At 32.4% G+C, this 15,956-nt stretch overlaps 1 protein-coding gene across 1 annotated transcript in view; it reads left to right on the forward strand.

The window, feature by feature from the left end:
- Positions 1–15,956, forward strand: part of Man1a2 (mannosidase alpha class 1A member 2) — a 152,433-nt gene that overhangs the window by 74,959 nt on the left and 61,518 nt on the right. Inside the window, exons 7-8 of the mRNA XM_026407286.2 lie at positions 2,972–3,095; positions 5,718–5,811. Coding sequence (XP_026263071.2) covers positions 2,972–3,095; positions 5,718–5,811 — 218 coding nt within the window. The remainder of the gene's footprint in view (positions 1–2,971; positions 3,096–5,717; positions 5,812–15,956) is intronic.

Here is a 15,956-nt window from a genome sequence, read left to right on the forward strand (position 1 = left end):
TAGATTATACTAACTCTCTAACCTCATCCTATATCATTGACTTTCTTACTTTCTGAGCTCTAGCCACACTAGTCCCCCTTAATTTCCATCAGCCCCATTGCCATTACCTTTGCTGTTTCCCCTCCTAGGAATTCTCTTCTTCCAGACATTTCATGAGTATCTCCTCATCATTCAGGTCTTAGTTCAGACTGAGTCATTTCAGAAATATGTTGTCTAAATTTGGTACATAAAGAGTCTTTCATCTAACATGCTTTATTTCTTAGTAAATTATTCAGATTTCTATTTTCTTATTTATTTTTCTTTGTAACAACTGTAACTATTTAAATGATCTTTTTTTATTGTGGAAGCATGAATAAACTTGACATAGGTTTACCAGTGTCTCTCCCACAGTATAGTAGGCACTTATTATTTGTGAGATAAATGACTGTCCTGTGTAGTTACTATATTTATATGCTTTCTTTGGTTTAGCCTATAGTCATTAAAACTACATTAGTGATATTGGCCTTCCATAATTTAAAGATATTATAAAAATAATATTTAACAATGAAGGAACTTTAAGCAAGGTACTGATATGTTCTGGTATAGATTTTGATGTTTTAGCACTGATCAATAAAATATAAAGGATATTGAATTCTCATTTTACATCCATTATCCAGAAGACAAATGGATGTAAGATGAGAAAATATTGATAATTTTACTTCTAAAAGTAAGAAAAGACCCCATAGAATGGTTTAGAATTCTAGTAAGAAGAATCCATGAACTCTACTGCTTGAATAATTAATCTAGACTTCCATTTATAACCATGGAAGGGCTTTTATCAGACTGTCTTCTTACCAAAATCAAACATAAAAACTAGAAGTATATAAGACCAAATTGATTGAAGATTTCAGAGAACAACTAACTCAATTCTTGAAGTGGCTATGATCTTAAGTTCATCTCTATACTGGCGTTTTTTCCCTAAAGGATTGTTCCAGTCAATGGAATAGGGCAGTAGAGGCCAAACTCAAACTGATAGTCTATTATTATTATTATTATTATTATTATTATTATTATTATTATTTATATATGGCAGCAGAATGCATTTGGATTCATTGTACACAATTACAGTACAACTTTACATTTCTATGGTTGTACACGATGTAGCGTTGTACCTTATATGCAGTCATACATGTACCTAGGATAATGATGTCCGTCTCATTCCATCATCTTTCCTACCCCCATTTTCCTTCCCCACCCCTCCCCTGCTTCCCCTTTGCCCCATCAAAGTTCTTCCATTTTTCCCATGTTCCCCCCATTATGGATCAGCATCCACTTATCGGAGAGAACATTCGGCCTTTGATTTTTTGGGGATTGGCTGGCTTCACTTAGCATGATATTCTCCAATTCCATCCATTTACCTGCAAATGCCATAATTTTATTCTCTTTTAATGCTGAGTAATATTCCATTATGTAAGTCAGGTCTTGTAACTGCTAAAATGACTGAGACATGATGACATTTTCTCAGAAAGGAAGGGCTTAAGAAAAACTCAAAAAATTTCTTAGAAATTTTCCTCATGTCATTGGTGACTCTGTGTATGTATGACTGTCAAGACTCAATGAATCAGAACAGAAAATTGCAGGAGACAAAATGACTAAAGAAAGAGTTTAATAATCATACCATACTGAGGAGCCCAGAGATTAGTGTTTACATCTGCTAAGGTGAAGAAACCTTGGTAAAGATAACTTGAGATCTCAGGGCAACTATATAAAAGGTAGAGGTAAATGTGAAATAGATTACCATAAAGCTTGAAACCAAGGTAATCTGCCTGTATTCAAACTGCGTTTCAGGAGAAATTTAACCTTTTAAAAAGATAATGTCATCTAAGCTGGGTATGGTGGCACATGCAAGGAATCCTAGCAGGAAGATTTTGAGTTCAAAGCCAGCCTCAGCAAAAGCACGGCGCTAAGCAATTCAGTGAGACCTCATCTCTAAATAAATACAAAATAGGACTGGGGATCTGGCTCAGTGGTTGAGTGCCCCTGAGTTCAATCCCAGGTACCACCCCACCCCTAAAAAAAAACAAAATCAAAAAAACCCATCATCTAAAGTCTCTATAATTTTTCTCTTATATGATAATGTTTCAAATAAAAAATTATAGAGCAGGCTGGGGAAAAAGGGCAGGAACATATCCTAGAGATTATTTCTACAAAACTGAAATACACAGAAATTTATTTTCTTTAAGTTTATATGATAAACTTAATAAAATATTGGAAATATTTCTAGGGACCATCAATAGGGTATTGATTAAATAAATTACATCTATTTATATAATGTGATAGACATTACTCAAGCACTATCAGTATTTGGAGCAGGATAGTTCTTTATGGTATGATAATGTTCTAACCATTTAGGACATTTTATACCTTTGGTCGTCGTAAATGCAAGTTGTACACTTAACGGTTTGAGATAAGTTGAAATGCACACATGGTTTTATGGCCCTGGGATGGGATGTTTCAACTGAGAATCAACAATACCATTGAATTCTGTGCAGATTAAAAAGAAACCAAGGAGGAGAAAGCTGTGATAACAGAAGGACCATGAAGGTGCATTGTAGAATAAAATGCAAGATGCAGAGGAGTTAGTATAGTTGGCTATATTTGTTCTAGGAAAGGAGGAAAATATGAATATATATTTAGATTGCTTATATATGCATGAAAATTTGAATTGATATGTAATGAAAGTTATTGTGGAGCCTGGCAGTGTGAAAGGAGATGAGACTAGATAAAATATATTTAATGTATACTTTTTTATAATTTTAAAACGTGGATGTATTACCTATACAAAATTTTTAATCATCAATGTTTTAGATATAAATTAACTATTGTTAGATATAATACTTTTTATGGGATTTATTTAAAATTCATGTATTCATTAGATTTTTTGTTGTTATTGTTGTTGTTCCCCTTCCCCCAATCTTTTCCTTTCATTCAGTGGAGTAGGGCGAAACTGGGGCTGGGCGTCTGCAGGTAGCAGTATTCTGGCTGAATTTGGTACACTACATATGGAATTTGTCCACCTCAGCTACTTGACAGGGGACCTGGTTTACTATAAAAAGGTTTGTTTTCTTTCCTTTTTTGTTTGTTATAAAAGAGTTCTTTAAAATTTGTTCAAAGACTTGATTAGTGCTTAATATGTTTATCAGGGCTCTGGATATTATTATTTTTTCTTTTTACCTTAAACATAGCTTTTCAATTTAAAACATTTAAAATATTTATTATTATTTTAAAAGTTTTTAAAAATACAAAAATTTATTGTCATTTCAATTGTGCTGAAGTTCCGAGCCAGCATGGTAAGATAAGAAAAATGAACAAAAGGTTTAAGAATTGAAAAGGAAGAAAGAACATACTGATTATTCACAGATTACATGGTTATCTATTATATAGATATATACTATATTAAGGTAGTCTAAATTTTTCTTTTTTGGGGAGCAGGGTAGGAAGGGTAAATGGATTGAACCCAGGGCTTTGCACATGTTTATGCACTTTGCCACAGAGCCGTATCTTCAACCTGAACAGTCTTTTTCAATGACTAAACCAAGAGCTTAATGTGGGTTTATTTTTTGTATAAAAGACTGATGTCGACATTAAAAGTCAACAATATTTCTCTGAACTAACTACAAAAGGCAAGAAAATGTCATTTTATAAAAAGATGCCTTATGATGGTAGGAACAAAAGTATGTTTCCCACAAATAAATCTAACAAAAAGTAAAGTTCTATACTTTATTAAATGGCATTGGAGAAGACTTAAATAAGTGAGAGTAGGATCACAGACTGATGGTTAATACTTCTTTTGACTGCAAGTAATGTGCGAGAAGCTAGAAAAATAACAAAGAATTTTACAGACAAGCTATGTTTGTGTCTGCAAACTTGGATGAGAAAAGAGAATCCGTGACAGATATTCTGTCCTGAGCAGTGAGTGCTGCATTGAAAATCACAGTTGACTAGGGGAAAGCAAAGGGCATAAAAACATATTTACATCTGGACTCTTGTCTTATATATGAAAGCTTTCTTGTGAATAGCTGAGTCAAGAAAAATAGTAATGAGTAGTTCATCAAAAAAGAATAAGTACAGAATTTATACAAAAATCTTCCAGAATAAAAGAATGAAATGCACATGAGAAATACTGGCCAAAAAATATTTATCAGAGAATAGCAGTCGAAAATTCTGAGCAAACATTACCATAGCAAAGAGTATAAGACCTCATCTGTATAGAACAGAATATGTAGTTACAAGTGCTCAGAGAAGATAAGATGTGATATCAGCAACAAAGTATAAGATAGAATTATTACCAAAATGAAGGCCAAAATGAAAGCGCAATGCAAAGAAAGACAGGGTTCAAAATATAGCAAAGAAAAAAAAAAGAAGTCAAAATTGAGAAAAGTTAATGTATAGAAATTAAAAAGAAAGGAAATGATAGGGAAAAGAGGCCAAGATAATTCAATATTATACATAATTTTCAGATAACAAAAAGTTGCTAGTTTTCTCATGTTACATAATATCCTTCAGAACTATCTAAAACTGGTTCCTGGAATTATTCAGATTGAAATTATTATACATAACGGTACTCTCAAATATGAAAGGACACAGGAAATATAGATAGCGTTTTTGAACCTATTCCTAAAGCTATTTGATGATGACATTCAGCCAAATAAGAAATGATGGAAGACCTTGCAGAGAAAGGATTAGAATTATGCCCAAATCCAGAAAAAGCAAGTATGTACAAGGTCCTGTGAAAAATAGAATGTTTTCCCAACCAGTTAGAAATAATTAATACCAGCCAGGTACCCATAAAATATAAACATAATATTCTCAAATAAAGAATACTAGAAATAAAGCACCTTTACTGCTGTATTGTTTAAACACTCCCCCAGCCAAAGCACTTATAAAATCCAACCAACCTAGAAATAAATAAAAATAAATCCCTGGAGAATCTCCAGCCTCTTAATATATTTTGTGATTTAATTTCCCCCTTAACCTCTTGGAGATCCCTTAGGAATTGGAATTTTAGGAATTTAGGGATGTGTAATATGGGGCCAGTATTTAAAGTTAAGCCATTTGGTTTTACTTCATTTTTTTTAATTCATTAAATTCAAATTAATGTAATACTTTCTAATGTTTTGCCTCCATTTCTATGAAATTATTAATGTTCTCATGTTAAATATGTACATATTAAATATGTCTGGAATGATATTTATCAACAATGTTTCTGATGTCTGTTTCTGGATAGTAGAATGTAGAAATTTAAAATGGTATCACAAGGCTGACAATGTGTAGTTCAGCAGTAGAGCAATTGCATAGCATACAAGCGACCCAGGGTTATATTCCAATACCACTTACGTATATACATCTGTGTGTGTGTGTGTGTGTATGTGTATATATATGTATATAAGTAAATAATTATATACTTAAAAATTATTTCTATCTGAGCTACTTTTCTTTGTATCGCTTTTATTATTGCTTGATTTTTAAAATAACAATCTTGTAAGAATAATGAGTCATTTAAGAAATAGCAGGCTTTCCTGACCATCACACACACACAAAGCAGGGAGTGGGTTATAGGTTCTTAAGTGACAGAAAAAAAAAAAAGAGAGAAAGAAAACAAAGACTAGACTAATTCCAAACCTTGATAACCTTTATTTTTGTTCATTACATTCTTAATTTTAAATTATTTTCCTTAGGTCATGCATATTCGGAAACTACTTCAGCAAATGGATCGTCCAAATGGCCTTTATCCAAATTATTTGAACCCAAGAACAGGGCGCTGGGGTCAGTGTAAGTATTTCTAGTATAACTGATATTTTGTTAAGAAGTTAATTGTCTGAAAACTCATGCTTGATGTAGTGAAAGGTACACTGTGAGAATCAGAACCCTCAGTTCATGTCTAACTCTCTGACCTATTAGTGCTGTTAACTTTGATGAGTTTCTAATCACAAAGCTTGTTTTCTTCTCGTAAAATACGAACATTAATAACCTGTCCCACAAAAATATTTTAATTCATGTATTTTAAGTACTTTGCTAAAATACTGTGTGGCAGTTTGAAGGGTCATATTTACTATTAGCACATCTTTGAGCACCGCTTGAAAGGATTTTGAAACACAAATAAGTTAAACTAGGAAAGAAGGCAGTTGCTCTTGGACAAACAGTGTGTAATTTAAGGAAAAGATATCATGACATCCGTAATTTACTGAGCTCTGTGCCAAGTTTTTGGATGTAACTAAAGGTGGGGAAAGAATATTACTGGGCTTGACATGAATTTAGGGAGCTCCCAGCCTTAGCAGAATACACTTAGAAGTAGTTGGAATATGATATGATAATGATGAATGTTGCAGTAGAGGAATATACCAGTTGTTAATGTGAAACTGTGATAGAAGTGATTCCTCTGCCTGACAGTTTCATGTTTGTTTTGGGTGGTGCTGATTTTTATTATTAGAGCTTTAGAATATTTCTTTAAAGGAACTAATTTTTCTGAAAGGAGGTGGGGTACCAGGGATTGAACTCAGGGGCACTCGATCACTGAGCCACATCCTATTTTGTATTTTATTTAGAGACAGGGTCTCACAGAGTTGCTTAGTGCCTCACTTTTGCTGAAGCCGGCTTTGAACTTGTGATCCTCCTACCTCAGCCTCCAAAGCCACTGGGATTACAGGCATGCACCATGGCCCTGGGCAGGAACTGATTTTTAAAAAATAATAAATAATGAATGTTCATGTGGAATTGTGGAACTTAAGGAATGTTAACAATTATGGATTTACCAATGTTGTTCTCTTTAAAAAGAGTCTATTTTAAAACTAAAACCATAGAAGTTGCAACTTCACTCCTAATAAAACATTTGAGTTATTTTTGAGACTAATAAAATCATAATGAAGTAATAAGAGTAAAAAATAACAATCATAGCAATCATTATTAAACTTTATGTATTGAAACACTCATAAATTTGCTAGTGAAAAACTTTGCCAATATGAGTATAAAGAGTGGGAAAACTTTTGCCTCAGAATTGTCTTTTAGGCTCCATTTTAGGAGTTTATTGTGATTTTGTGAAAGACAGGCAGATTGGTCCATATAGGTCTTTCAGAGACTAGATCTCACTTTTTTGGTACTACTTCTTTATTGTTGTTATAACTGAGGATTGAACGTGGGGCGCTCTACCATAGACCTATACCCCAAGCCCTTTTTATTTTTTTGTTTTGAGACAGGATCCTAGATTACTGAGACTCGTATCAAACTTGGGATCTTCCTGCTTCAATATCCTAAGTTGCTGGAATTGTAATTTTTTGGTACTTCTTACATACTTTTTCTCTATCCAAAAATTCTTTACATATAGCTCACTTTTCTCTTCATTTTGAAAATAAGGTCTAATTCCTGGGCTGAATGGAAATTATATTATCTGAGAAAGCAAAATCTTAAAAGCCACATTTCTAAATATAAGAGTGCAGTCTTTTTCTAAAATATAAAAGTGGCACACACCTGTGATCCCAGCTGTTTGGGAGGATAAGAAAGGAGAATCACAAATTTCAGGTCTCAAAATAAAAAATAAAAAGGAGTGACGAAAAAGCAAAGGCACGAGTGGTGTGACTGTACTTTGTGTACAACCAGAGACATGAAAATTCGTGCTCTATATGTGTAATATAAATTGAATCTCATTCTGCTGTCATATATAACAAATTAGAATAAATAAAAAATAAATAAATAAAAAGGACTGGGGATGTAACTCAGTGATAGAGCCCCTGGATTCAATTCCCAGTACTGCAATAAATAATTAAATAATAAATAAATGAAAGAAAAAATGCAGTTTTTGTGTTCCCACATAAAAGTGATTGGATTGGATTGGATCTCTACTTGGTATCTACTTGGTAGATTTTGTTGTAAGTTTTTATCCCTTAGAATTGTATTGAGATTGGAAATATTCTAACATTGGGGAAAAATATGACTAGTTTCTGCCTTATACCATATGCCAGTATATATTCTATGTAGCATAACTATTTAAATGTATAAAATGAAACAAACAAACAAAAAAATGGTTGAGCATATAACCAGGAAAACTTTCTAAGCATATCACTTAAAGCAGAAACAAAGGTGTCTATTTTACAATATATAAATGTTAACCTACATTTCATAACAAATAAAAGGCAAGTTATGAACTAAAGAAATATTTAAACATATTTGGAATACAAAGTATTCATATCCTTTCCTTATTAAGAACTTTTAGAGGATCATAAGCAAAGAAAAATTAATTCATAAAAAAAACACAAATGGACAATAAACAAATATTCATATTTAATCCCAAGAATAGTGTTAGTAAAAATAAGTAGTAGTTGGAAATAATGTAATGTGACAACATCTGTTTCTGTACAGACTACTGCTTCTACAGTAGTATTTACAAAGCCTGTAATACTTGTAGCATCTCTGGACTGGTCCCCAGAGATCTTTGTCTCTTCTATTTCACCATGCCCATAAGCAAATCAATGCAGCTTTAACATCTATACATTAACGTTTATTTACTTTAACTAACTCAGGAGTTATTTATAATAGTGACAATTTTAAACATTTTAAAACAGCTTTTGTCCAACAGAATTTTCTATGATAAGCAAAGTGTTCTGTATTTCTTTTGACCCATATAATAGTCACTAGCCAGACAGGGTTATAAGCACTTGCTATCTTGTGAGCACTGTTTGGAACTTTATTTTTTATTGTATTTACTTTCAATTAATTTAAATAGCTTTTTGTGCCTAATGGACAGCCATTGGACATTGTGGTATTTTTTTAACATTCTTTTTTTTTGGCCGGGGGAATGGGGGGTGGTTATTCAGGATCGAACTCAGGGGCACTGAATCACTGAACCACATCCCCAGCCCTATTTTTTATTTTATTTAGAGACTTTAATATGTTTGGTTAAATAAAAATTTTGGTTCCTCCATATACACAGCCATTAAAATTTGTAGTATACTTGACATGGATAAATATAACAAATCTAGAAAGACATTTAGAAAGAGAGAAAATAATTACTTTAATAATAGAAAGCAGAATGTTCTATTTCTTCAGAATGTTTGTTTTTATTTTCTCCTTTTTGTTTGCCTAGTTATCCAAATTTGATAGTAAACATTAATTGCTTTTGAAGTAGGGTTAAAAATATTTTAAAATAAAAACCAGGATGCCTTTATTCACAAAAAAATATTAAGATACTGGAAAAAATAAATTACAATTTGAGAATTGCCAGCCTTGAAATGAACAACAGTATAGTATAAATTAGCATCTCAATTATTGAAAAGATAATTCCTTCAACATTGTTGAGACAACATGAAAAAGAATGAAGTTGAACCCTTACCTTATGCCATTTACAAAAATTACCTCAAAATAGATTTTAAAAACCCTAAATTTAAGAGCCCAAACTTTAAATTTCTTAGAATCCTTAGTGGCAAATCTTCATTTCTTTTGATTTATCAGTGGACTCTTTATTATGACAAACAGATAACAGTAGTTTTTTAAAAAGATAAATTAGATTTTATTATATTTAAGAACTTTTGTGCACCAAATGATACAATCATGAGAGTGAAAGACCACTCACAGAATGAGAATATTTGAAAATTGTGTATTTGATGAGGGAACACGTAAAATATATATATATGTGAATATATAAAGAAGCCCTACAACTAAACAGGAATATGATGATACCATCGAAAAATAGACAAAGAACTTGGAAAGTCATTTATTCAAAGTACATATGCAAATGGAAAATAAGTTCATGAAAAAATGGTTAATATTATTAATTATTAGGAAAATGCAAATCAAAACCACAGTGTACCACTTTACATCTACCCAGATGGCTATAATCCAAAGAAGAGAATATACGTACTGGGAAAGATGTGGAAAAATTGGAACCCTTGTCGTTGCTGGTGGGAAAATGATGTGTTGTAGCCACTTGTGAAAACTATTTGGCAGTTCCTCAAAAAGTTAAACATAGAACTACCATGTGAATGCAATTCAATTTCTACATATATATTCAAATGATTTGAAAACAAAGATTCAAACAGATACTTCCGAGCTAATATCCATAGCGACATTCACAATAGCTAAGAGGTAGAAACAGTTTGTGATGGTCTGAATGTGGTTTGTCCCCCTAGAGGTTTATGTACTAGAAACTTGGTACTGAGTGGTTGTACTGAGGTTTTGGAACCTTTATGAGGTAAGGGGCTAGATCAAGGTAATTGGAGGGTTGTGCCCTCAGAGGGGATTCTTATTGGTCTTGTGGAGTGAGTGAGTTCTTGTGGATTGTTATAAAGCAAAGCTATTCCACATGCTTGGTCCTTTCTGCATATGGCCAGTTATCCTTGTTCTTTACCATGTTGTGTTATAGCCAGAAGTCCCTCACTAGAAAAAATGTTGGCATGTTGATCTTGAATCTCCAAAACTGTAAGCTAAATAAACGTTTTTTCTTCATAAGTACCTAGCTTCAGGTATTTTCTTACAGCAGCAGAAAAATGGACTGATACATAGTCCAGGTATCCAATAGTGAATGGATTAAAAATTATATACATAGTGGAATATTACTTAACTATTAAAAGGAAGGAAACTCTGAATCATGTCACAACATAAATAAACCTTGAAAATAGCCATAAAAAGACAAATATTGTACGATTCTACTGTCACATGTCTAGAGTAGTCACATTCATAGAGCCTAGCAGAGGCTTGAGAGAGAGAGGAATGGAGAGTTACTACTACAGAGTTCCTCTCTCTGGTCACAGAAAAGTTTTGGAAATATGTAGTGGTTATGGATATACGTCAGTATGAATGCAACTAATGCCACTCAAAGATACACTTAAAAATAGTTAAAATTCCAACTTTTATGTATAATTTACAATAAAAATTCCAATGAGAAAAGATAACTCATGTTCCTTTATTTTTCCCTACAAACTAAATTCAAATTACTTTTCAATGTGTTCACTCTCAGCAGTTATTAATTTTGAAAATGTTATAGAAAGAGCTATTCATTGGTTATTTTGGCAAACGTTTTTAAAATCCTAGGGAGCTGCCCTGATATTGCTTTAGCAGCTGCAGTCCTTACTAAATTGTCCAATTTGTCCTTTTAAATGTTTTTGTATATTTTATATCAGCTTCTGAAAAGTATATCAAATTCCATTATTATCTTTGAGCAGTATACATCTGTCATATCTATAAATAGACTGCAAAACAAACATTTAATTGAACTGAGATTTAACAATTCAGCATTGGCTAACTGTATTATAATTAGAGTAATGATAATGTCTGACATGCACATAGCAATCACAGAGAGTAATTACCAGTAATTACCTTCAGGAAAAGTACTTGGCAACAGATATAAAAGAATATAGTAAGGAACCTAGAGTTAAAGGCAAAGTTCTTTTTCTTTTTTACTTTGGTTTTTTTTTTTCCCCCACAAATTTCCTAAGTACAATGTGTAACCTATGCCAGTTGATGGTTAAAGTGAAGAAAATATAAAGAATTAGTTGTTATAATTCACTAATATTTTTTTGCTCCCAAGTTTAAAATTGTGGAAAAATAAGAATGAGTATATTATTTGGAGTTAGAAGACTAATCCTGGCTTTCCTGATTACTAAATTAGATAAAATATTGAACTTCTCAATGCCTCTGTTTCTTCTTTTGGCTGAAAGTTTTTAGAAGGATGATCATGCGGATCATATTTGTAAGGTAATATATTTGAAAATGCTTTAATATTAGCTTTTATTCTAAAATTTCCTATATGAATATTTCAAAAAGTAGCTTCTGTTAGAATCATTAACTGTATGACATGCTGAAATAGAAGTGAATTATTGATATTTAGGAGTGCTTTAAAATACATTATCAATCTGTGAAAATCAAAAGGACCTTGGAGTGAAATCAGACTTGACATGTAGGTAGTCACAGTTCAGTGGTTCAAATAAGAACATCAGGCTGCTGGGTGATAAACTCTATAGTTATCTTGGCTTTCAGGTTTCTACATATAGTCTTCTCCTGGACCAATTCCTAGAAGCGCTTGGGTGAACTTGTCAGGAAGGAGGAGGGACTGAGACTAAGTTTTGTAAACTAAGTTACCACTAAGTCTGTCAACCCTAACAATTATTAAGAGATAGAGAAAACATTTTCCCCTACCCATAATGCTAAAACTTGACTTTCCCCTGCCCTTTCCTCCTTTATTCATTTTTATTTAAAATTCTCTTCATATATTGTTTTCTTTTCTACTCATTTGTTAATCTTTTCTTAGGTCTACAATGTATCTAAGAATAGATGCCTGAAACTAAGATACAAAAAAGAAAGAAAGAAAGCCCTCCCCCCATTATCTTAATGACTCTTACTTATAAATGTGTTGTGTCAGGGCTGTTTTGCCTGTTTTTCTACTTCTATTTATACCTTTAAAGAGACACTTCAAAGATTAGCTCTTGATACTTCTTACACCTTCCTAACCATTGAGTTATAAATTATCATTTTATACTGTTATTTCCTGATCTAAATATTTTTTCTTCATTCAGTCTCTATCACATTTATTTAAATGTAAATTTAGTAAATAAAACTGTATCTTTTAGTTTTTGCACTGTTCAGTAACAATTTCCTATTTTTTTAAATAAAAGTTATTATGTTATGAACATAACATAAGAATGATACAAATAGGGCAGTAATTTATTATGGAAGAATTTGGTTGATTCTGTTCTTGGTCTTTCCTGGTTTAAATATGTAGAGAGAGTGGATATGTGAAATGATAAAAATACGTGGATTCCACGAAAGCATATCTCAGTGAAGGTATTAGAGATAAAATTAGTGTTGAATTAGTAGCCTTCTAATCAAGCAGTTTCTATCATTTAAGGAGTTGGTATAAGAAATTGTAAATACAGGATTAGATAGTGATTGGGTTCTTCTACTGTTTTTTTAGAGAGAGAGAGAATTTTAATATTTATTTATTTTTTAGTTTTCGGTGGACACAACATCTTTGTTGGTATGTGGTGCTGAGGATCGAACCCAGGCCTCACGCATGCCAGGCGAGAGCGCTACGGCTTGAGCCACATCCCCAGCCCTCTTCTACTGTTTTAACATTATTGGAATGGGCCTGGCCTACTCTATACCTTACTTATATAAACTTTCCCCACTATTGTATAATCTACAGTAAAATAATGATCTATTCTTATCAAACAGATACTGTGTTCCCATGATAAAGGCAGTTATTTCAATACAAATGTTTACAAGGAATAAGTATCATCAGTATTTTCTTTGTTGAAATACACTGTACAGGAAAGAGAAATGACTTCTTGGTCTTCAGTAGCATTCTTTTACATTAATGTAATTTCACATCGTCTCTAAATCAAGATCGACAAAATTCTTGCTTGACAGATTTTTTTGGTTGTTGTATATTTTATTTTGAGTGGAGGTAATTGATTATTTTTTACAAGAAAATGTAATATTCTCTCTACTACTTAATAATAAGGTTAATTTTAATATGATTCATTACTGTTACTTTTCCAATTTCCGTTCTTCCTTCTTAGAGAATATATACTCTGTTAAAGGTTAAATAGTTAAGGCATATACCATCAGGTTTCTTTTTCAGAAACTTGACAAGAAACAATCAGGTTTTAAGAAAACTCCAACGAGGAAACAATTACTTTTATTCTGACAAAACTGTCTATTAATTAAGTAAAACAAAAGACCTTAAAGCAAGAAGTTCTACTAGAAAGTTATCATAATAAGCATGTGGATCCAAGGTAGTTATATGTGAGAATGGTAACCATCCTAGCTTTTTATCCTCTTCTTTTTACCATTCATCCTTCACTAAGTCTTAGCAGTTATATTTTCAAAATATTATTTTCCTCATTTTAGTTGTCACTTTTTCTATTTATAATACCTTCCTACTTATTTATGTTCTCTTATCAACAAATTTCTACCTATTTGATTAAAATAGAAAAAGAAAATTTAAATGAAGTTTTCAAATTCAGTAGTCTCCAACAGAAAACTATCTGATAGCAAAAAACAAACAAACAAACAAACAAAAAAGCCAAGATATACACCTATGTGTTAAAGGCTTGGCTCTCAGCTCGATGCTGTAGGAAGGTAGTAGAAGTCTTTATGAAGCAGTCCAGTGGGAGGTTTTAGATCATTAGTCTGTGCCCTCAAAAGGGAACTTGTGGAACTTTGATTTCTTGTGATCTTTCTTTTCTTCTTTTGTTTTCTGGCCACCATGAGGTAAGCAGCTTGCTCCATTACACATTCCCTGCTGTGATTGCTGCCTTGTCACAGGTCCAAAGACAATGGAACAATAATGGACTCAAATCTCCAAAATTGTGAGCCAAAATAAGCCTTTTCTTTTTATAAGCTGATTGTCTCAGATATTTGATATAATAGCAGCCGGCTAATGCATTCATTAAAAAATTAATATCAGTTTTGTTTTGGTGCTAAAGTTATAGGATAGGTTTTCTCTCATTTACAGTATTTTTGCATTCATTAATTGCACAAATTCTTACTGAACTACCAATTAACAACTACTGTTGTAGATACTGGGTGTATAGATATGAACAAATAGACAGTGACCTTAAATTAACCCATTTTTTCCTTCATTCCAGATGTGGAACACCTATAAAAACTTAAGTAGAATAACAAATATTCCACTTAGGATAACATTGAATAATATTTGGGTATATATTATGTTTGCAGAATTGAAAACTTGGGACTTAATGGGTTAATACCTTTGCAGAACTTGTGTTCTACAGAAGAAACATACAATAAACAAACATATAATGTGTTGTCATCTAATGATTAAGAATTTTACCACAACTCTTCTGGTCATAGTCACGAGAATTCCCCATTTGCTGAATATAGTGGGGTCAATTCTTAGGTCTTATCTTTCTGAATTCATCAGCATCTCAATTTCAGTTTCCTTGAAGTTCTTTTGGTTTTTACAATAACATATTTTTTGCTTTTTTTTTTGTCTTTTTTAACTACCTTCAGTTTTCTTAACATTTTTTTTCTTTACTCCTACTGTCTTGAAATGCTTTAAAGCTTAGTCCACTTCTCTGTCTTCGCCCTAGTATCATGATTTTAAATGCTGTCTATTACACAACATGATAGATCTCAAATTTAGAACTCCTGTCCCCACCTTGTCCTTGCTCTTTGTACTCAGATATCCAATTATCTATTGGACATCTTTACTTAAAATCTTATAGACATCTCAAACTTAATATAACTGAGCTCTTTATAATTCTTTCCACCTCATCACTTGTTATTCCTCCAGCCTTTCTCATTTCAGTTAATGGTAGCTCCATTCTTGCTTATGCCATGTATCTTGGTGTCATCCTTTATGTCATACTCAACCTCCAGTTCCTCAGCAAATTCTATTCTTTTTGCCCAAGTAACATACCTGGAATATAATTGTCACTATCCTGAGGCAGTTACCATCTCTTGCCTGGATTATTGTAACTGCATTTTAATTGGTCTTCCTATTTCCAACCACCCCCCTCACCCCCAGTCTACTCTTAAAACAGGAGCTAGTAATTGTAACAATATAAGTCACATTGTGCCACTTTGTATAATTCTCCAGTGGCTTTCTGTCTTATTTGGAGTAGAAATCAAAGGCCTTATGAACCCTTTTTGATCTAGCTTTTATATCTCTTCTCCCTTATTTATTCTGTTCCAACTGCCTTGGCCTACTCTCAGCCCTTGAGTCCACAGGCACATTTTTCCCACACAGCTATTATACCTTCTGTTCCCTCTGCTTAGAATAATCTTCGTAGAGATATTCACATGCTTTCTTTATTCAGATTTTTTTTTTTTTTTTACTTAAAAATTAACTTGTTAATGAAAGTTTTTTCCTGGTCACTTCATCTAAAAAATCTATAGTACTATGATCCCCAAATATCCAAATATATACTTTATATGTCCCTTCCAAGAACACAGAATCGAAAGTC

This window comes from Urocitellus parryii, chromosome 11 (assembly GCF_045843805.1).
Source record: "Urocitellus parryii isolate mUroPar1 chromosome 11, mUroPar1.hap1, whole genome shotgun sequence".
NCBI classification, from domain to species: Eukaryota; Metazoa; Chordata; class Mammalia; order Rodentia; family Sciuridae; genus Urocitellus; species Urocitellus parryii.